Raw genomic sequence first — 22,272 nt, 5'->3', positions numbered from 1 at the left:
GCCCCTTTTCCGGAAGTCGGAATAAGATCCTCCGGAAAAGGGCGCTTTTTCCGGAGGATCGGGGCCAGTGTAGACGCTCTTTTCCGGCTTTTCTAAAAGACGGAAAAAAGCGGCGGACATTTTTATTTAAATGCCGCAGGGGATATTTAAATCCCCCGCGGATTTCCCTATTACGATAGCTGAAATTAACATGCCCCTTCCGGAAAAGGGGCCAGTGTAGACGTAGCCAAAGGGATTAGAATGGGTCCCTCATTTGACTTGAGCCATAACCTCAACTGAAACATCAGCAAAAATTCTCATTTTGTAATATTTCCTGTCCAGGAAATAGAAAGTACATTAATCTCACAAGAAGGTTCCCAGCACAGTTTTGAAGACTCAAGCAGTTAGTTAACCTAAGATTATGAACTACAGGCAGTCCCAAGATAGGGACTGTAGGTTTGTTCTTAAGTTGAATTTGTATGTAAGTCAGAACTGGCTCCAGATTCAGCCGCTGCTGCTGAAACTGACCAGAGGCTGACTACAGGAAACTGGAGGCAGAATTGCTCTGCCCCCAGCTTCCTGGAATCAGCCACTGATCAGTTTCAACAGCGGCTGAATCTCGAGCCTGGGACAGAACAGCTGGGCTGCCAGGTAGGTCCCTGCAGGACCAACCCGGCAGCACCCCAGCTGCTCTACCCCAGGGTCCACAACAAAAGCCTGGTCTGCTGGGGGGGGGGGAGCACTAGCTGCGCCCCCCCCCCCAGCAGACCAGGGACACGGGGAGCAAAGCCGCAGCGGCGGCGGGGTGCCACGCCTCTGAGGCTTTTCTCTGGCAAAGCCTCAGAGGCGCGGCACCCCGCCGCCGCTGCGGCTTTGCTCTGGGTGTCCCTGGTCTGCTGGAGATGGTCCCCAGCGCGGGGCACCGCTGCTGCTGCGGCTTTGCTCCCGGTGTCCCTGGTCTGCTGGAGACGGTCCCCAGCAGACCAGGGGCACCCGGAGCAGCTTTTCTCGCCCCGGAGGTCGAGGTGGCGGGACCGCTGCGCTCTGGGCGGTCCCGCTGCCTGCGAGCTCCGGGGCGAGAGAGCCCCGTTCGTAAGTGCGGATCCGACATAAGTCGGATCCGTGTAACTCGGGGACTGCCTGTATATCTAATTTTATGCACAGAACACTAGCTAAGCTACTTACCATTACTGCAGAGCATAGTGACACAATAAAAACAAGCTGGATCCACTGGATTTCCCACTGCTGAGAACAATTTTGCTGGACAAGACTTTGCTATTTTTGCCTTTGCTTATCACAGGAAGAGGTATAAATTATTCTCTGCTATAGTGGACTCATATGTCTCCAGACCTTATGATTTGGTGAAGATCTACTGACCAACAGCGTACCAAAAATGAAGAGTGTTAGTGAGGCAAAAAAACTCTGTTAATGAGAAGATTCCCAAATTTGAGTGGTCCTCCTGACCTGTCTTCTTGGTAACCAAGCTTTTTCCCCCCAATTACTAGGCTAAGGCTGATTACCTTCTTTAGACTTAAAAGATTCCACTTTTGGCTTTGATGAGGGCAAACTATGCTCTAACTATTGTCACCTTTGCTGTATGTGTATTTGTATGGTGAAAATAGAGAACCTAATGGTACTCTACTATAGGAAAAGAAAGTGTTTAAAAAACAAAATCCCACCTAGCGCATCAAGTAAAAGGCACGACGTTGTGAATGAAGCCATACAAATTGCTAGATATAAGCAAAGCAGCAAATTCCAAATATGTTACAGTATAAATACTTTTGATCTTCTTTTCCTTGTGAGCCCCTTTTTGAGGCACAAAAACCGCAAATAGTCCCAGGAGTAGCTTAGTGTTTTTACCAAGGCACTTTCTTTTATTTTGAAGGGAAGTTTTCCTCAGGGTTAGACTAGATGAGATCCTCAGATTATGCATTTTAGAGAACATTCTTACATTATTAGGCTAATAACCAGGAAAGGACTTTGATATATCCAAGCTAGAGTATGGTGTTTGCATCAGACTTTGCATTTGTTATCAGGGCAATTGTAAAATTGCTTAACCCCCCCTGCCCCCTCCCCCAATTTCACCAAAAACTCTGCCTCTATTCCTCTTAATAGTCTTTGAGGTCATGACCCACCCAGAGGCCAACGGTGTGTATATCTAGTTTATACTAATGACCTGTTTATTCGGTACTAGGGCCTTCACTAAATGCATAGCTTTTACCCTGAAAAGGTACTGAGTAACACCACACTTTTCTATTCAAGTGTGTGTGTGTGTGTGTGTGTGTGTGTGTGTGTGTGTGTGTGTGTGCGCGCGCGCGCGCGTGCGCACATGCACGGTTGTTTGTCTGCTTTTAGGTATTCCTGCCTACTCTTCAGATGAAAATAAGATTTTTAATAGTATTTTATTCCTCCTGGTGCTGCAGAGATATTACTGTAGAAGTCGTTAAGCACCACCAACAGTGTGGGCTATCAAATTCTTAAACCTGTGCAAACCAATTGAAAGCAATGGGAATGCACAGACCACACATTCAGATCCTTGCTTGAACTGACTGCTAAGAGCTGAAAGTAAGCTCGTCACAGTCATGGTGAGCAAGCCATCATGTTTTCCCTGTGCTCTTCACTGCACAATTTGGAGATACAGCCCTCAAAACTAATCCTTTTTAAATGTAAAATGTTGTTGTTCGCTTTAATTTTCCCCTTTATGAAAGACAAGGAAGCTGGAATGGTGGAAGCTGCTGCAAATCATAGATTATTCCCAGTGTTTTATGGTCATTGAAGCTTTCTATTAAAAAGCTCCCTCATTAGGGGACAGGTGTTTGAGATTTTATCATGTCTGGCTCTGTCTTCTGTTACAGGGCCTCAGAACTGTGGTCAGAACTGAAAGACCCCATCCAGCTCTCCCAGACTGTCAGTGCAGGGTTTAAGAGAAATCTTCCAGCTGCTTGGAAATGCTGTACAGTGAAGTTTTCAGCTATTTAATATTACTATTATGTGTCATAGATTTGTTTAATTCTGTTGTGCTTTTGCACTATTCAGAACTGACATGTTCTCAAGACCTCCCTTGTGTATCAAAGAGCACAATGTAGTCACAGTGCTAATGGATGTGGAACACCAAATCCATAGCCATATATTCTTGTTCTGAGGGTAAAATGTGTCAGATGGAGAGTGGAATTTCACCAAACCATGGATGAACTTGACTTGTATGCACTACCCTTAAAGTATGGATTTCTGCTGATGTTCATCTTATAGGGTGTGGTGGAGCTCTGGTTGTGCCCCCTAGGTCCTGCGCTTCCTGGCAGGTCTTTTGGTATGTCTCAGAGGCTTGTGGTGACCCTCCTACTGCCTCTTATTTCTCTGAGGTGTGTGTTCCTTGCTTCATGAGCCATTTTTATCATAGGCCAGTCACTAGCTTGGAAGGAAAAACCCTTCTGCAGTCCTAAGGTCCCCTTTTCCCTGGTGGTGGCCCTGCCCACTTATTCAGGGTTCTGGCCCAGGGCTCTAGTTGGCAGCCACTAGTGGGGATCTTGCCTTATCCCCACAGAATAGCAGCCTCTCCCTGGGTTATTTCCCCAACTCCTCCCACAGTAGATTCTCTCTGGCATCTTGGAGAAAACCCCCTCCTGCTTGCAACCTATACTTTTGCTTCCACTCTGTGTGTCTACTCTCCAGTCCATCCCTCCTCTCCTTCTTCCACCTTACCTGAGGGAAGTCTTCTATTGCGGACCAGCAGGCCTTACCTGGCTGCTGTTGCAGGCTGGCTCTTAATGAGTCTCAGGTGCCCCCCGTCTTGGTTGTTGAGCAGCAGTTTTTGGCAGCCTATTCAGGGAACAGGAACCTACTCACCCAACTACCTGTGTAGCTGCCCTCCACCAAACTCCTGTACCCACTACCTTCGGTCTGCCGCAAGGGATATATTAACCTTCAGATTACAGGGAGTGAATTTGATCTTGCTGGAAATCAGGGATGTGAACAGGTAACCGGTTACCCAGTAAGCACTATCCTCAATGGGTAATACTTACCAGGTAATGTAACCCAGGAGCAGCCCACGGTCCACTGCAAGCGGAAGGCTGCTACAGAGAGGCTGCCTATTCCTAGCCTACACAGGTTGGGAGCTGTTGGCTCAGAGTGGAGTCGGAAGCAACTGGTCTGGAGCAGCCCCCTATCTGTGCTGCAGAGTCCCCTTATCTGCCCCCAGTTAGCTGGTTACATTTAATGTTTAACCGGTTAAGTAATTAAATGGGATTTTACATCCCTACTGGAAATCTTAGAGCCCTGTTGTATGAAGAACTTTTATTTTTCTCCAGAAATTCTCTACAGATCACCAAACCACTTTAAAGAAAACCATCTGTGAGCTCTTATTTATAACCAATTACTCATTGTGTTCTCCAATTTCAGTCTCCTGCCTTAACTTCCATGATGTCCCAGAAATGACCAATAAGCACTCTTTTTCTTCTCTCATCTCTGGCCCTTGGCTCCATTGTTAGTGTCTCTTCTCACCAAATTGTTTTCATAAGCTGTTTTTCATAGCTTTATATCCAAATGGATTTTGACTTAAAAAGAGCATAAAATATAGCCTATCATCTGATCTTGCCCAGGATGACTGAAAGGACAAATGATTCCCCCCTCCCCCGGTCTCCCCTTTATTGAAGTTGCTACCTCAATTTACCCTTGTATTCGGTGGGATAGAACACTGCAGGTGACACCTGGAGGGAACTGTAGCTCTCCTCTGAAAAGGTGCAGTACTGATGGGCATATTCGTTGCCTGGGAGATGGGGCAGATGGGGCAGAAGTAGTACAGTAAAACTCCATTAGTCCGGCATCCAATGCTCCGGGACTCCTGATGGTCCGACACCATCAGGAACCCGGAAGTGCTGGGGCAGCCGAACAGGCTTCCCCCATTCAGCTGCTGCTGAAACTGACCAGCAGCTGAATGGGGAAGCCGGGAGCAGAGCAGCTGGGGTGCTGCCTGGTTGGTCTCGTAGCGCTGCCCCGGGATTCCTGGAATCAGCCGCTGATCTGTTTCAGCAACGGCTGACTTGGGGACGCCTGGGGCAGAGCAGCTGGAGTGCTGCCGGGTTGGTCCCGCAGCACCAAAGGACCAACTCGGTAGCACCCCAGCTGCTTTGCCCTAGGCGTTGGGATTCAGCCGCTGCTGAAACTGACCAGCAGCGTCAGTTTCACCAGCAGGCTGAATCCAGACGCCTGGGGCACAGCAGCTGGGGTGCTGCGGGGTTGGTCTCGTAGCGCCGCCCCTTGGCGCTGCGGGACCAACCCGGCAGGACCCCATCTGCTCTGCCCCAGGGGTCCCCAAGTCAGCTGCTGCTGAAACAGATCAGCGGCTGATTCCAGGAAGCCCCGGGCAGAGCAGCTCTGCCCCGGGTTTCCTGGAATCAGCCGCTGATCTATTTCAGCAGCGGCTGAATCGGGGACCCCTGGGGCAGAGCAGCTGGGGTCCTGCCGAGTTGGTCCCGCAGCGCTGTCCTTTAGCGCTGTGGGACCAACCCGGCAGCACTCCAGCTGCTCTGTTGCAGGCGTCCCCAAGACCAGCTAGAGTGCTCCTGGGTTGGTGCCATAGCGCTGCCCCTCGGCGCTGCGGGACCAACCCGGCAGCACCCCAGCTGCTCTGTTGCAGGCATCCCCGATTCAGCTGCTGCTGAAACTGACCAGCAGCAGCTGAATCAGGGACCCCGGGGCAGAGCCGGACTATCGTAAGGGGAGGCTATGAGGGGTCTGGGGTGGCATCCGCTCCAACCCCACTCCAGACCCCGCATAGCCCCCCCTTCTGATAGTCCGGCATATCTGATAATCCAGCACCCTCTGGGTCCTAAAGGTGCCGGATTATCGGAAGTTTACTGTACTTAAAAAAAAAAAAAAGACGTACTCTCAAGAATGACAGAGATTGGGAGGTGAAGAGGAATATGGATTTCAGAGGATGTGGGGGAATGCAGCAGCTTTATGACTGAATCTTACCACAGGCAGTGGGGATAAGATTTGAGGCAACCAAAGCAAAAAAGCATTTCTACAAAACTTTTGGCTTCAGGGGGCATTTTAGGACCATGGTCATCAACCAGTAGATCGCGATCTACTGGTAGATCTCTAGGGCTCTAAGAGTAGCTCTTGAGCCCTCTCTGAACTGCGTGTCTGCGCAGGACATTTACATTAGATTTCCTCATTTGAGGAGCAGCTACTCACCGAGCAACAACACAGGTGAGTTGCTGCGAGGAATGGTGGAAGCTGGGAGGTTGGGAGGGCTGAAACGCCCCAGCCAGCTGACTATGGCTTTCAGCTGAAAGAGGCTGCCCTGCGCTCCAGCTGATCGGATGGCTTCTCTGTGCCTGCCCACGTGGAGCTTGGTGCACACTGGCTGAGCGTCATGGCCAGCTGGCTGGGCAGCCACTTCTCTTCGCTCCCACCCGGCTGCCCTGCACTCAGCCCAGGGAGGCTGCGTCTAGCTCCAGCTGTGCTGGAGCAAGCTTCCCGGGCTGAGCGCAGGGCAGCCGGGCAGGAGTGAAGAGAAGCGGCTTCCCGGCCAGCTGGCCATGGCGCTCAGCCAGTGTGCACCAAGCTCCACGTGGGCAGGCGAAGAGGAGAAGCCATCCGATCAGCTGGACCGCGGTTCAGCCTCCTCTGGGCTGAAGGCCACAGCCAGCTGGCCAGGCAGCTTCTTCTCTGCACCAGCCCACAGGGAGCGTGGTGCACCCTAGCTGAGCACCACTTCCAAATGTTGAAAAACCTTTAATAAAAAAAAAAAAGGAAAAGTATAAGGATTGGGGATAGCAAGTAATGGAGAGGAGGAGAATAGAGAGGGTGGGGTTTCAAGGAAGGGGCGGAGCTTCAAGGAAGGGGCGGGGCGGTAGATGTTGGCTTGGTCTGTCATTTAAAAAGTGATCTTGGGTGTAAAAAGGTTGGAAACCACTGTTTTAGGGTGTTGAGAGCTTCCAGGCCTGTAAGGGGTTGTCCTTGTACTATCACGATTGTTGATCTAGAGCAAGGGCTCTCACAACAAATATTTGGTGGCCTTATAATGTGGCCACCAATTCTTGCTGCTGGCCACTTTGACAAATTTTCTTAAAATTCTTAATTAACTTTAAGAAAACAAATAAGTACACATGTATGTCCAATTGTTATAATTTCTTTGTTTTTTTCCAGATTCAGTAATAAAAGTCATGTACAGTTATCTCTTCTTTACTGGACCTAAACACAATAGAACTATCTCCCTTTCTCAGCATTCTTCCCATGGCTCTGAGCTTCCTTCTGTGTTCTCACACCCCAGATTCACCCCATCCTTGCCATTTGACTACTGTGCCCTCTGGTTGCCACCTGTAAGACCAGCCCTGCCCTCAGAGCCCTGAAGTCCTGCTGGCCAAGAGAAGATGGGTCAGGAACTCATCTGCAGAGTCCAAGGTTCCCCCCATCTCATTGCACACACCAGAAGACAAGCACTGTGTGTCTGCAGAGTTGCTGCCCAGAGGCCCCAGGAGGGTGCATAGTGCAGGGTACCAATCCTTTGCAGGTGGTACCGGCAAACTCCAAGGTAGTGCATCCAAGAGCAACAGCTGAGGAGGAATTGCAGGGAGGGGCTGCTACTTTGTCCCCCCTTCTCCATCCAGGAGGCTCTCCAGGCCATAGAAGGGTCTGTTGGTGACTGCATGTGGCCAAATGCCAGTCTGTGGCTCTAACAGGAGCTTGACTGAACTGCTTGGCTGTATAAATGGTAGCACAAAATTCATGACTTCGTGAGACGTATCATTTGCATAAATGAATAATGCATCATGTTTTTAAAATGACAGGTGGGATTCTAGAGCTCAGTTCTGTAGCAATTGGTGAATTCTGCAGCAGCTTCAGTGGCTGCAGAATTGGGGAGTACATATGGGGCTCTGTAAGATAACAGGATACATGTTCCACAGGGAGCCTTTGAGATTTTGTACAGGCAGTCCCCGGGTTACGTACAAGATAGGGACCGTAGGTTTGTTCTTAAGTTGAATTTGTATGTAAGTCGGAACTGGTACATATTGTAGGGGAAACTCTAGCCAAACATTTCTCCAGAACTCAGTTTTATTCTCCCACACCTCACTTCCCTCAGTCCTTTATGCTCAAGCTGAGGTGTCTGCTGAGAAAAGCCGCGCCGCGTCTCCCTGGTCTGCTGGGGGGAAGCAGGTAGTGCGGGGTTACCTCACCCCGTTTGTAAGTAGGGATCCGATGTAAGTCGGATCCATGTAACCCGGGGACTGCCTGTACTTCTGTATCTCAGAGACATGGTGTAAGGGTGTTTATTTTCAATCGTAGATAAACTCTTCCTGGCCCCTTATTCGTACTCTGTATTCTTTCCATGCTACTGTGTAAATCATCTTGAGTTTGGACCACCTACCCAAACATTCTTCTCCATTTCATTACTCCTGTATGAGCTAGCTGATCCAGCATCTTCCTTCTTCTGCAGGGGCTGTAGCCAGGATTGTACAGGGTCCAAGTGAAACTAGCAACAGCCCCCAATAGGCTTCAGGGTGGGGTTGTGTGTCTGCAGCAGCATTTTCAATCAGGCACACCAGTTCTCTCTACCCTCCCCCAAATTATCCTGTTGACTTATTATTCTCCCAGTCTCTTTCCAACCCCCCTTGCTGTAGTTCATCTGGACTGGAACCCATATGACAAATCTCCATTCTTTTTTAATTCCTCTATTACAGTCTGATTTTTTCCCCCCCTTAGTCCTGCTTTTTTTCACTCTGAAGCAAGCACCTCAGTTTTACTCCAGGAACATTCCAAATATTTGCAAGCTCTGTACTGTGCTCTGGTTTTCCTTCTCTGCATCCAGCAAGTTAGTACTCGTATAACCCTTCAGCATCATTTTCTCCTCTCTTTTCCTCCTGCCAGCAGGGGTGAGCTGAGGCTACCCTCCCCTGGTCTTTCATAAATCTATTTCTCCCTCAGGCCTGCCAACATGTGTTGGGTGCTTTTGTTTGCATTGTGCTTTAGAAGAGAGAAAGTATTTTAAGTGTTGAATATTTGTTTTATTGCTGTCTGTGGCAGTGTTGTGGTTCAGTCCCTGTGAATCACCCAGCTGTGCCCCATAAATTACCCACAGATTATTTAAGGGGAAGAAAATAAGATTCTCAATAGAACCATGACTGTATTAGCCTGTTCAATGGAAGAAAGACAAGGTTATTAATGTCCTGAACCACTTAAGATGCTTTAGTCTTTTAAGGGAAGCCCAAACAAACAGTCTAAATTAGGCAAACTCACTTAGACAATGGCTTGCTATGAATGTGCTGAACCATACCCAGACTCCCCTTCCTTGCAGAAGCTTCCCTGCTGCTTCTTTTCTGAGGAGCCCTGTCCCTTTAAAGTTCCCTTGAACTCCAAACAAGGCCCAGCTGTCCTAGTTGCCTCAGGCTTCCTTAAGAAATCAGCTGCCTTGTTATCTTTCCTGCTCCAAGGGATTAACTCCTTGAGAGCTAGCCTTCCTCTTCAATTGAGACCCTGCTCAGTTCAGCCAACCCCCTGCTATTAGTGCTGATAGACCTAATTGTCAACGGCCCCTCTCCCCCCATTTCATCTTGGAAGCTCTTTATGTCCACCTTCCACAAAAAATTGAAAACCAATCTCTCTCTTAACTTACTTGCAGAAACTAGACCAACATTTTCACATCTTGCAGTTCACTAACACCGTCCTTTATCAACAATACCACTGTAAATCACGGTGCCCAATCTGCTTGGCCTCCTTTCAACAAACAAGAAATGCTGCTATTAATCAGTCTCCTGGCTTGCACCTAGGTCATCATTGCCATCCACCAACAAGGCTATTCATGCAGACCCTTGCATGCCTCGTTTTCCACAACAGTCTAAATAGACTATGACTATTACAGGTCAGTTGTCCAGGGTATAAAATAAATTACTTTAATAATTTCCAGAATTTGGAAATAGTCACGGGGCTTCTCATAGATCCATAGTTAGCATAGTTTACTCATGGTTGAGGATATGGGCAAGATTGAGTTTTAAAGCTGGTTTGTGTTTTAAACTTCTGAATTTTGTGACTTTCCGAAGTTTAGAGTTTAATATGCCATCTAATAAAGTTTGTCAAAATTGTGTAGCTACATAATAGCACTATTGTATGAGTTAAGGATAATGTGCTTATAACATACCTGGCACATGATTTGAAAGCAAAGAAATGAAATCTTAATCAACTTAACTTCATGCCGGGTAAAATCCTGACACTGTTGAAGTCAATGGGAATTTGGCTGTGTTACCCACCATCTGTTCCTCCACCACATGTACAAATGTTGCCACAGACAAGTCATGGCAAACTTAGTTTTGCTTCAGTAAGGAGATCAATTTTCCAGCACCTACTTCCCCTATCCTACCTATGCACAGGACTTTACAAATAGATGGAAGACAGCAATTTCTCTTGGTACGCTATGGACCCCTAAACACAGTCTCAAACCACCTCACAATCTGTTTAGGGTATTGATCTTCACAGCATTCCTCTGAGGCAGGAAATTGTTTTTATCTGTATATCACAGATGGGGAGCTGAGGCAGAAAGAAACTCAGTGACTTGCCTAAAGTCACACAGGAAGTCTGTGCTAAAGTAGGGACTTAAACTCAGATCTCCCATGTCTATGCTAGCACTTTACTGCAGAGCCATCCTTCCTGTTAAAATGTTCTTTCTGAAATCATACTTAATACTTAATACAGTGCTTTTCATCATTGGTGTTTACAATGCTTTACAGAGGAAGTCCCATCATCATACACATTTTATCGATGAAGAAGCTGCGGCCAAAGAGGTTAAGCGGTTACCTAGAAAGCCAGTGGCCAAGCTAGAAACAGAACCTCTGTCTCTTGAGTTCCAGTCCAGCGCTGTGTCCAATTGAATAGGCCACATGGCTTCCTTTGTCATAGAACCAGACTACATCAGGAAGGTGGAAGGGGAATTAGATCAAGTGGAAGGTTGTTCTGCAGTTCTTTTTTTTGTCTGATTAAATAGCTTAGAAGTTAACTTGGAATAAAATTCTACAATAATTCAGTCACAGTACTGCCTGTGATTAGTGGATACTGAGTGTGTCTGTAATGCTTACTGTGTGCTCTAAAGACCCAATCAAATGATAGAATTATAAGTTGGTATATGTTTTTCCTCATGTCATTGTAAAATCTTACTTGGGTTGTACCACCACTTAATGGTTAAAACTGAAAGGGTCTATTTAGCACCTTTAGAGTATGTCTAGACTACATGTCTCTGCCAACAGAGGCGTGTAAATTAGACATACCGATATAGTCAATGAAGCGGGGATTTAAATATCCCCCACTTCATTAAACTAAAAATGGCTGCCACGTTGTGCCGGCTCAGCTGATCGTCGGCACAACGTGACAGTCAAAACGCGGATCGGTTTTGTCGTGAAACGAGGTTTACAGGATCGGTTGACAAAGGCTTTCCTTGTTGACCGATCCGCGTCTTGACTGTCACGTTGTGCCGACGGACGCGGATCGGTCAACAAGGAAAGCCTTTGTCAACCGATCCTGTAAACCTCGTTTCACGACAAAACCGATCCGCGTTTTGACTGCCGCGTTGTGCCGATGATCAGCTGAGTGCCTCCCTCTACCCCTTTAATCAGTTAACTAGTTAAACTTAACATTTAACCAATTAGCCAGGCCATGGTGTCCAATCAATTCTGAAGTAGTAGCCACTATAGTGGCTACTGCTATAGCGAACTAGCCACACTCAACTGGCCAAATAGCCACGTGTACATGGTTACACTTTCACATTCCTAACACAGGCACAAAAATGGACAGTAAGGGCTTATCTGGACTATGTGGAACAGTCAAAAGAGGATATGCAAATTCCTGCGGAATTTGCATATCGTCTTCTGATCGCAAGAGCTTTCAAAAGTGAAAGTAGTTTAGAAACTGCTTTTTTGGCGAGCCCCCTCCCCTTTATCGAAAAGCCGCTCTGACAAAGGGGAGGGGGCTCGCCAAAAAAGCAGTGTCTAAACTACTTTCACTTTCGAAAGCTCTGCTTTCGAAAGTGCGATCGGAAGAAGATATGCAAATTCCCGCGGAATTGCATATCCTCTTTCTCCTGTTCCACATAGTCTAGATAAGACCTTAATGAGAAGCTAATTTGTACATTCTTAATGTTCCTGTGTTCTCTACCAAAATCCACCTTCTTAAATCCCAGAAGACACAGATGAAAGAGAGTAAAGGTAGGATTGTATACCTTGTACTAAAACTCATTCACATCACTTCAGATTATTTCAGCTGCCTTTCATTAAATTCTGCATCAGATAGAAGTGTTGAGGTAAAATTGATGGGGGAATTAGCGTGTAACTAATGTATTTAAGATTAAGGATGTTAAAGCGGTTAACAAGTTAAACGCTAGTGCTTTCTCTCGTTAGCCGTTTTAACCTAGGGCCTGCCACGTGGCCCATCGCCAAGACCCAATGTGGCTGTGGGGTACCGCTGCAGCTATGAGGTCCTTCTGTGGGGTCCCACTGCCCAGCCCCCCAGCTCCTCCATGGCCAGGACTGCTTTTTGCCAGTGTAGCTGGCTACTGGCAGAGTTCATTGGCAAGGACTGGTTAACTGATAAGCATACCAGTAAGCCTCATGCTTTCCGATACTTACTGATTAACTGTTTAACATCTGTATTTGAGATGTGCTGACTGCAGTAGTAGCTCTTACTGAAACAAGCAAATAATGGAGGCTTCCAAATTCAAACAAGATCAAATGGGAACATCTGGCTTTTTCACTGCATTTTGCTTTAACCTACGAAATGTTACTGCTACTCTCAATCTTTCTTGAGTACTATACTGTATGACGTATTCATTCATAGATGATCTGTTTGAGCAAATAGTATCGTATATATATTTCCCTACTCCCTTAATAGCAATCTTTTTTTTAAATTTTGGTAGATCATGGGGAATTCATATGCAGGGCAACTGAAATCAGCCCGTTTTGAAGAAGCTCTTCACAACTCTATAGAAGCCTCTTTGAGATGCAGTAGTGTTGTCCCACGGCCAATTTTCTCTCAACTCTACCTGGACCCGGACCAACCTCCTTTCTTGCCAGAAGGTAATTATGCAAATATGGTACACTTCAAATTGTCAAACACTAGGGGACTGTGGTTATAAAATATTTCATTTCAGTTCTTTGACTTAAAATTCAATTGCATTATGACATAGAATCCATCTTTTGAGCCTCTCAAAAGAAAGAGGGTTGTGGCATTCTGTTTCCTAGCATAATATTGCTTCAAACTGCTGTGGATGTAGACCTGATTCTGGTTTTGTGTTCTTTTTAGATGTGAAACCAAAGGTGGAAGAATTGGACAAGGAATTGGTACATCGTTACACACAGAATGGTAGTCTGGATTTTTCTAATAACCAAACTGTTAATGAATTGGAAGACGAAGAGGAGGATGAAGACATGTCAGATTCTAGTAGTCCACCAATCCCATATTCACAAAAACCTGCCCCAGAAGGATCTTGCACTACTGATGGTTAGTTTTTATTCCCGTACTTAATTTATTTTGCCTTGTCATTTATAGTGTTCAAGGTTAGAAACTAATGATAATGGAAACTGATCAGATGAATATGCTGAATTGTGCTATTGTCTGGTGACTAACAGAGTGATCTTAATAAAGGGACCAGTAATGCAACCCTTTACTCACGTGAATAGTCCTGTTCAAAAGTTTGGAACTGTAATAAAATGTTGGCTTTGGAATGAGGCTGCTTTTTCAATTATGTCCCAGAATAGAATGTATTGTAACATTTTTCAAACATACATTTAACAAGAGGTTTTAAAGCATTTAGACTATTTTAAATGTTTTTAAAAGCCTATAAAATTATGCCAGTTGCTCATGACTTCCATGAGTAACAAACAGAGGATCAGCCTCAAATTTTTGTATGACGTTGTAGAATTCCAAAATATGTTAAAATATCTGTTTAAAATAACGTGTTTGGTACAAGATATAAAAAGGGATGTATTATCTGTGAGCAGTGGTTAGGCTTCATTATGACCCTTATTTAGGTACTAACAGACAGATAGTGAACACTTTACTTACATTTACTGAGTACTGACTCACGTGAGCATTACTGATGACTTTTGGGTATCTGATTAAGAGTGTAAGAGGTTCAGTTGCCTGTAATTTTTTAAAAAGAATACACAGAATTGTTGACAGTGCTAATTATTGAAAACACAAGCAGTAAGGAAATGATGTTGGATATTGTGTGGAATGTGGATAGAATGGTTGGAGAGAGGGCTGTTAGGAGTAAATATTAAGTAACTGGTTTATATTGTTGGTATGATACTGTACAGACCCCAAAATTCCTTAAAGAAAAGAACTTACTTAGAATAGAATTTTTTGTAGTGATGTCAAATTTTAACTTTTAAAATAATTCTTATATATTGATCCCTTCTGGATCAATTTTTCTTAGGTGAGCATCTTTGTCCTCCAGAAAAAAGGAAACCCAAAAGCTTTGAATCCCAAAATCCTCTGCTATCATTAGAAATTGGGGAAAGTTATTGAGAGAAGTTTGAGCTATAGTATTCACATCGGCTGGTGTTTTCAGAAGGTTTTTTTGTTGTTGTTTTTTTTTTTCTTTTTTTTTACTACTTTCACACCTGGGAATGGGACAGAAGTTAAGTTGGTCTCACTGGATGATAGTCTTGTAGCAATATACCAAGATCCAATATTGATTCACTTAGATCTGTCATAGCATAGGATACCATGTATCATGATGCTGCTGCATTGACATGCGTGTGGGACTTGGCAAGGATATCTGTATAGTGGCATTGTTGTTTTTTCTCTTAGTGGTCTCTGATAGCTTCTGGGCAATTGCTTTCCTGCTCCCAGCTTCACTCATTGGAGTACTAGGCGTGTGGGGGTGATTTTAGCTCTGTGTCTCTATTTCATGGGAATGGTTGCTTGCATTCCCAGGGACTGGCCAAGGTCTGGGTTTGATTGACAGCTAGCTGGTAGAAGCCCACCTAGTTAAAGCCATAAAGTGCTAGTGGTAGACTGTGAGAAACAACCTGAACAGATGATGGGAGTGATTTTGGTCCCTTCAGGTGTGAAATGTTCCTGCTTTTGATTCCTAAGTTGCACAACTCTGGAGACCAGTTGGATACCTGGCTGCTTCCAGCTGTCTAGCCAACAGTGCTTGTCAGGCATGTTCCTTCCATCTTTGGCTTGGAGAATGTGATCTTTCTTTTCATGTTATATACTGTGCCACCATCACCCATGCCTTCCTCGCCACCAGTCTGGGAACCTGTGTTCAAGGAAGCTGAATTCAAATTGGAATGGTTGCATAGATTGGGTACTAGGATGAGCAGGAGAATGGAAATCTGGGTTTGGCTTGTAGAACTTAACAAAATGAAGGGTGAGAGGGGAATATGATTCCTGTCTATGGTATTTCTAACCAGCCAGGAGCAAGTCTCACAACCTGTGTTGACAGACTTGTGGTGGTTCATGCTTGTGCACTAGAAAAAATATGTATATTTGTCTCAGCTGGAAACCTGAGCTTGGGCTCTCAGCTGTGGAGTGGGCTTCAGAACCCAAACAACAGTCTGAGCTGCATCATAAAAGTACCATTCACGCAGCTATTTTTAAAATGTTAGCGCAGGTGCTACTAGCACAGTTGTGTGGACCCAGCATGGGAGGCTCACTCCCAGACCTTATGTAGACACACATTATAAATATATTAAAGAGGTAAATAACAGAAAGGGAGAAAGCAGCTTAAGCTAAAAATTTTATGCGTATAAATTGGCCATGAATAAATTTAGGCTAGAAATTAGAAGAAAGTTCCTAAACATCGAAGGAGTGAGGCTCTGGAACAGGCTTACAATAGGATTAGTGGGGGGAAATCAACCTAACTAGTTTTAAGATGGATTGTATTGAATTTATTATGCATGGGATGATATGACCGCTGTCCTCGGAGTACAAGATCTTTTGAAACAGGGAATTTCTGTCAAAAATGCCCCGTCTAATCTGCTGTGTTTTCTTCTGAAAAGCCCCGTTTAAAAAAAAAAAGCGTCGGCCACCATTACGCAAATGAACTGTGGGCTATTTAAATCCTGGCTTCATTTGCACTTTGGATACATCTAATTTACATCCGTCTGCCGACATCTCCTTCCTCAGGAGAGAGCTTGTGGGGAAAAAACAGCAACCTGTAATTTCTTAATAACTGACCTTTCAGTCTCAGATGTGTGCACACAGAACCTTCTGCTTTCTAGGACACAGGAATCAGATCATAGTTGTCACAAGTCTGCACTCGTAGTTTATGCGAATTTCACCCTTTTATTTAATCATGCATTTTCCCACACCCAGTCGCCGTCTAGTTCAGAGGCAAACGCAGGTAGATCGCCCTGGGGCCAGTGAACCGCTCCGACTGGGCCTCGAGAATCGCCTTCGGATGGTGGAGTGGGGGGCCTGGGCCCACCCATTCTCCCAGGCCCCGACCCAGGGCCCTAACTCAGGGAGCTAAGCTCCCTACTGTAGCAAATGGGGGTGTTGCCCCTAAACGCGTTTGCTTGCAGGCTTCGCGACCCCGCCCTGGGCTACTGCTCAGCTCCACTGCCCGGGCTCAGATAGCGGGTGCAATGTGCGCTTGCTGTGCCCCCGCTCCCGGGTTCCCCCACACACCTCTTCTCCAGTGCCTCTGTCTCCCTGCACTCCTCCTCCTGTTCCTCCTTTCTCCTCTCCTGCCTGGGCGTCCCTCTTTTACCTCCGTCCCTGGGCTCGGCTGGTGATGTCACACTCCTCCCCGGCCTTACCCCCTTCCCTATGGGCGTCTCTGGGTGCCCGCCTGACGTCACGCTCCCGGAGGGGGCCTGCGGCTGCCTGTGAAGCCCCCATTTCCCATGCGACCCCTCCCCCTTGCCCATCCAATGGCCTCAAGGCCGGCCCTGCTGCTTCCCATGTAGTGCGGGTGCCGGCGTCTTCGCCCCCCCTGAACCTCCCTCGGCCTGGGGCAGTGGTGAGGTTGCTTCACTCCACCACAATAGTCTGAAAAAAGGTGATTTTATTTTATTAACAAAACAAAGAAGACATACTTTTTAAAGCATACTTGGTTGCTTGGTGTTAGAGCAACTGAAAAAAGACATATTAAAAATATAGGTAACTGCTTCCCTGGGATTCAGTTTAAAAGTTACAGTGTACAAGGGGGTACTTGGGCTCAGCAAAGAGGAGAGGGGGTTCAACAAAACCAAAAATAAATAAAATAACCTGATTACATCTAACTAAATATTCCCTGTTCTGCTTGTTTCAAGGTTTAGACTTTCCTAGCCATGGATATTTGTGGAAATTCCATGTCTTGTCCTGGATTAACTCACTCTTCCAGCTCTTGCTCTGATCACACAAAAAACTGCAGCAGGAGGATCCTGCTTCAGTTCAAAACACACTCTCTTTTCATTGGCTTTGCTGACTCCCTGCCAACACTTCCTGGAGACTTTTAAGGACTCTCTGGGTTGAACCCTTACAGGCAATTAAGTTAACTGAATGGCTGTGGTGTCTAGAAAAGGGTAATACCCCTCCCATTTATCACACAGCTATTTGAGTCTATCCCTCTAAGACATATTTTCTGGTTATCCTTTTGGTTCTTCCCTGAACCCACTTCAGTTGATAGATTGTATGTATTGTTACAAGTGCATGGGGACCTAAACAAATTCATTTTCTACACCTCACCTAAACAAGGAAATTGACTCAGTGACCACCTTTTCTCCTGTACGTGATCATATAGATTTTTCCATTTTCCATTTTCCATTTCATGGTATCCCTAAAGCAACTCAGCAGGTGCTTAAAAAGACAAGTATTATTAGGATAGAATTCAAATTAATAGTTGAAAAATTAATAATTGAAGTCCGTGGAGCTTCTCAGAGTGTGTACTGTAGTGGGTCCTTGGTGCCTGAATCTGCAATTCATGAACTGTACTCAACTGTACTGATTACACAGATACTTCAGGGTTACATATCTCAGTGGTTGTACCTAACGTTGGGTGAAATCATGGCCCTATTGAAGTCAATGGTAGTTGTCATTTATTTTTAAGGAGGACAAGATTTCACCCATGACCCTTTCATAGTCCATATAATATCCTAATTTTTATTAAGAAATCACATAATTACCCAAATTCTCTTTGCTGACTTGTACATTAGTCAGATGCACATCAACTAGTTTGTATTATTGTTGATAATAAAATGCAGATGTCCCATAAGTAACATTTTTCTTGAGCATTCTTCCTAATGTGGTAGTAGCAGTAGTATTTTTCTTATTGGAAGACCATTGTATGGTGACAAGTTCACATACTCATTCTTTCTGTTTGTAAAAAATAAAGCCCCCCTTTTTAGCAATATGCGCAGAAAGTGTTTGGTTTTTGGGGGACACAAGTTTTAGCTTTAAATTGATTTTTATAACCCAGTTATAAAATTCTGTGAAGGTTACAATGGAAATACTTCAGCGGGTTATACCCACAAAAGCTCTTGATACCATTTACATGTTTTAAAGACTAACAAGATGGTTTATTAGATGATGAGCTTTCGTGGGCCAGACCCACTTCCTCAGATCAAATAGTGGAAGAAAATAGTCACAGCCATATATACCAAAGGATACAATTAAAAAAAATGAACACATATGAAAAGGACATTTCTGTTCTGAAATGTGATTTGTCCTTTTCATATGTGTTCATTTTTTAAATTGTATCCTTTGGTATATATGGCTGTGACTATTTTCTTTCCACTATTTGATCTGAGGAAGTGGGTCTGGCCCACGAAAGCTCATCATCTAATAAACCATCTTGTTAGTCTTTAAAGTGCTACATAGTCCTGTATTTTGTTTCAGCTACACCAGACTAACACGGCTACATTTCTATCACTATTTACATGTTTTGTTAGTCTATAAAGTGCTACCCGTTTTTAGCATAATGACCTCAAAAGTACAACTAGGTAATACAGTAAACTTTTCTTAACCTCTTGATTGCAGTGCCTTAAAAACTTGCTTGTCCTAATTTGTGGAATGGCATTGTATGCAAGATATGTGTAAAACACAATAGTAGCACCTTCCTTTTGTTAGTAAATCCTCAATTTACCTGGGGTAAATTGAGGGCAAAAGTAATTTCAGAGGCAATTAAGAAAGCAGATACTTAACACTTGATGAGTTGCTGTGAAGTTGCAAGAGTGAGTGACAGTGAACTGCAATTCATATGTAATTCCTAGAAACGAATTTCTTATGCAGATATCCTGGCTTTTTGCACTACATCTATAGGGTTGTGTACTCCACACTAAGGTTGATGTTTGTTACTTTTTTTTTTTTTTTTTTTTTTTGAAGGGCGGGGGGGAGAGGAGACCAAAATAGGAAATCTTTGCTTTCAAAAGATTTTAACACTCTTGCTAGTATTTTCACAGCTGTGTAGGCAAGACTATTCCTTATTGGGCAGATAGATCTGTGGTAGTTTAAATTAAGAGATGATTATAGAATGCAAACATGCTTGCATGAAGGAAAACATTTGAATTTTCTTCCAAAGAAATGCAGATGATGTCCCAAAGAGCAATTGATTATTCTTCTTTTCCATTGCTTTTGGCTCTTTGCATATTACTAATCAGGTTTTAAGTGCCTGCTGCTTTTTAAAACAAAGTGGAGGATCCCTAGGTTAAAAAAAAAAAAAAGGAGGGGAGTTGGAGTGGGGGTGGGGCGGGAAGGGAACCAAACAGCTCATTTGTATGTTTTTATTTGTTAATTATTTTCTAAACATTATAAAAAATATAATGGCTAATTTTGTTATACAAGTAACAGCTAAAAGGTGTTTTTATCCCTGTTCATGCATAACTGTGCATAAGCAGGTACCTATATAAAAATAAAGGGTTACATTTCCAAATCTACAAGGTGCAAGTTTTAAAAATGTGTCACTTAAGGAATCTCTACACAGCAGGGCTAAACTTGAAATAAGCTATGCAACTTGAGCTACGTCAATTGCGTAGCTTAAGTCGAAATAGCTTATTTTGTCTTTGGGTGCATCTACACAGCACTTATTGTGCGCTCCCCCCCTGACTTCCCTTACTCCTCATACAATGAGGTTAACAGAAGTTGGAGTAATTCAAATTTATTTCTAAACTGTGGGTTTGGTGTGTAGACACGCACCACGTTACTTTGGAATAACATCAGTTATTCCAAAATAACGCTGCTGTGTAGACATGCCCTTGTTGATATTTACATGGCTATTGGTATATCTGTTTCATATTTAATTATCAATACAAAAACGTTGGAGGAAAAAAGTAGAGCTGTGAACTGCTGGCTAACCAGAAACATAAAACGTTATTACTGGAATTTTTTGAGAAAACAGTTAACAAAAATACTCAATACAAATTAACCATTTTGTTGCTAAAGAAGCATTTTTTATGTGGGTGGAAAAGAAGAATAATGGATGGCTCTTGGGTAAAGTGCCTATGTTTCTTTGGAAGAAAAGTGAAGATTTTTCTTCATAGAGCAGATAGGTATTCTCCCACAACCTTTTTTTAAGCTAACACAGAGATACCTGGCCAAAATTATGTATCTACTTTTTTTCTGATTTGGCTTTTGATATCAAAACATGAAATCCCCTAAAGCTTTTGTGTTTAAAAAAAAAAAAAAAAAAAGTTTGTGTTTGACACATCTCTAACAACTTGCACATAAAGCTGCTCGCACAAATTGAAGTCAACTACAGATCCTAAAGGTGTAAATTAAACGCATAAAGGGTGTGAATTAAATGCATAAAACAAGATTGAAATTCAGTTCTTAGTGTAATCTATAGCAGTCATTTCTTCAACCTCCTGTTTATGCTGAGAGTAAGCCTAATTTTTAGCATCAGCTCCGTTTTTTCATGGCTTTTCAGACTTTTAAGTTAGATGGTAAACCTTGTATAAATGTTGGGTTTATGTTCACAGATCTTTTTGGATTTTGCATTTGTGAAGCTATTTTTAATAGCATAAACAAAAAATAAAACAAGAGAACAATTATAAAGGTATGTGAGGTGACACTATATTTTAACAGTTCCATAAGAAGTGTTTGCAGTTTGTGAATATCTATGTATGCACTAATGGTAGCATCTCATCTATTATCTTGTGTAAATATTAGAAAACATATCTACATTGTAAACTGTACCACTGTAGCCTATGTATGTACAGCAGTTATAGAATAGAGTTTATTTTTTTCTAATTGAATAGTGAGCATGATATTTAATGTAGATAAAACAGTCTATTAGATAAGATACTGTTGTCCAGAGTCTATAGTGTTTGGTACATAAGCTAGTTTCAGTCTGTACCGCTAAAGACATTATGGTATAAAACAGGTCTTGGAGCAGTGGTCCATGCTCAGAAGATGACTATTAAAATGTTATTCCTGGTTTCCTTTTCTCTTTGGGGCTCTCTCTCTAGGGCTTTGAGGATCTCCTGTTTTCTCCTTCACATCAAGATCTCATCAGAACTGGTTATATGAATTTGTCATAAACACAGATTAGTTGTGTTCCTATTAACAATTTTTCAATGTCAAAGTCAGGATGATGTGCATACTATGGAATTTTATCCAAAAATTCCTACTAGTACAAACCTGAGTGCAGCTGAATTGATGTTAGTATTAGTAGACCTGCTGTAGGTGTGCTTTTGAGCCATTAACAAGATTTTTCAGCATAGTGACACCTACTGATTTTGGCAAGTTAGGTTTAAAAAGTGCTGCAAGCTGTTGATAGCCGAAACCCTGGATAGCCTGGATCTCCTAGTGGTGCTAACATGAACAAAGTTTAAACAGTCCATATTAGTGCAATAGGTAACTTTTTAATAAAATGTCCTAATTAAGACAGTACTAAGATGTAATTATTAAAACTCTGTTTAAAAGCATCATATATTTTGTATCATAAGCCTTGTGTATAATAGCAGAATTACTCATTGCTGACCCCTGTTATCATCAGTGGGTAACTTTATTTATTTTTTTAAACAGGGGTATTGGTTAGTATTTCAAAGGTACCAAAGAGAGTTAAGCATTCAACTTCAATTGAATGTCAATGAGATCTGAGTATCTAATGAAATACTGCTTCTTTGACAAGTTTAGCTATAATATATCTAGGTATTTTATCTTTTGAGTATAATAAAATTTACCCGGAAGAACAACCTGATTACATTCCCACTCCTGTACGTTGTCTACGTTGAAATCTTCCTAGAGTGCACTAAACTTGTTTATGCGGGAATATTGCGTATCTTCTGTTAGATTAAAAATTAAGATTTTCCTTCAAGCAGTGGTGTAGTACTGAGGGAAGCTGTGTGCTACCGGAATGCCTCCACTGGTGTGAACTCA

General features: G+C 43.6%; 1 protein-coding gene across 9 annotated transcripts in view; it reads left to right on the top strand.

The window, feature by feature from the left end:
* GREB1L (GREB1 like retinoic acid receptor coactivator) overlaps positions 1 to 22,272 on the top strand; it is a 226,631-nt gene that overhangs the window by 92,781 nt on the left and 111,578 nt on the right. For all 9 annotated transcript variants that reach the window (XM_075920899.1, XM_075920898.1, XM_075920897.1 and 6 more), the window contains 2 exons: positions 12,875 to 13,034; positions 13,261 to 13,458. In XM_075920899.1, the coding sequence (XP_075777014.1) occupies positions 12,878 to 13,034; positions 13,261 to 13,458 (355 nt within the window). In that variant the 5' untranslated portion in view covers positions 12,875 to 12,877. The remainder of the gene's footprint in view (positions 1 to 12,874; positions 13,035 to 13,260; positions 13,459 to 22,272) is intronic.

Source organism: Pelodiscus sinensis, chromosome 2 (assembly GCF_049634645.1).
Source record: "Pelodiscus sinensis isolate JC-2024 chromosome 2, ASM4963464v1, whole genome shotgun sequence".
NCBI classification, from domain to species: domain Eukaryota; kingdom Metazoa; phylum Chordata; order Testudines; family Trionychidae; genus Pelodiscus; species Pelodiscus sinensis.
This window is presented reverse-complemented; position numbering and strand designations above follow the sequence as displayed.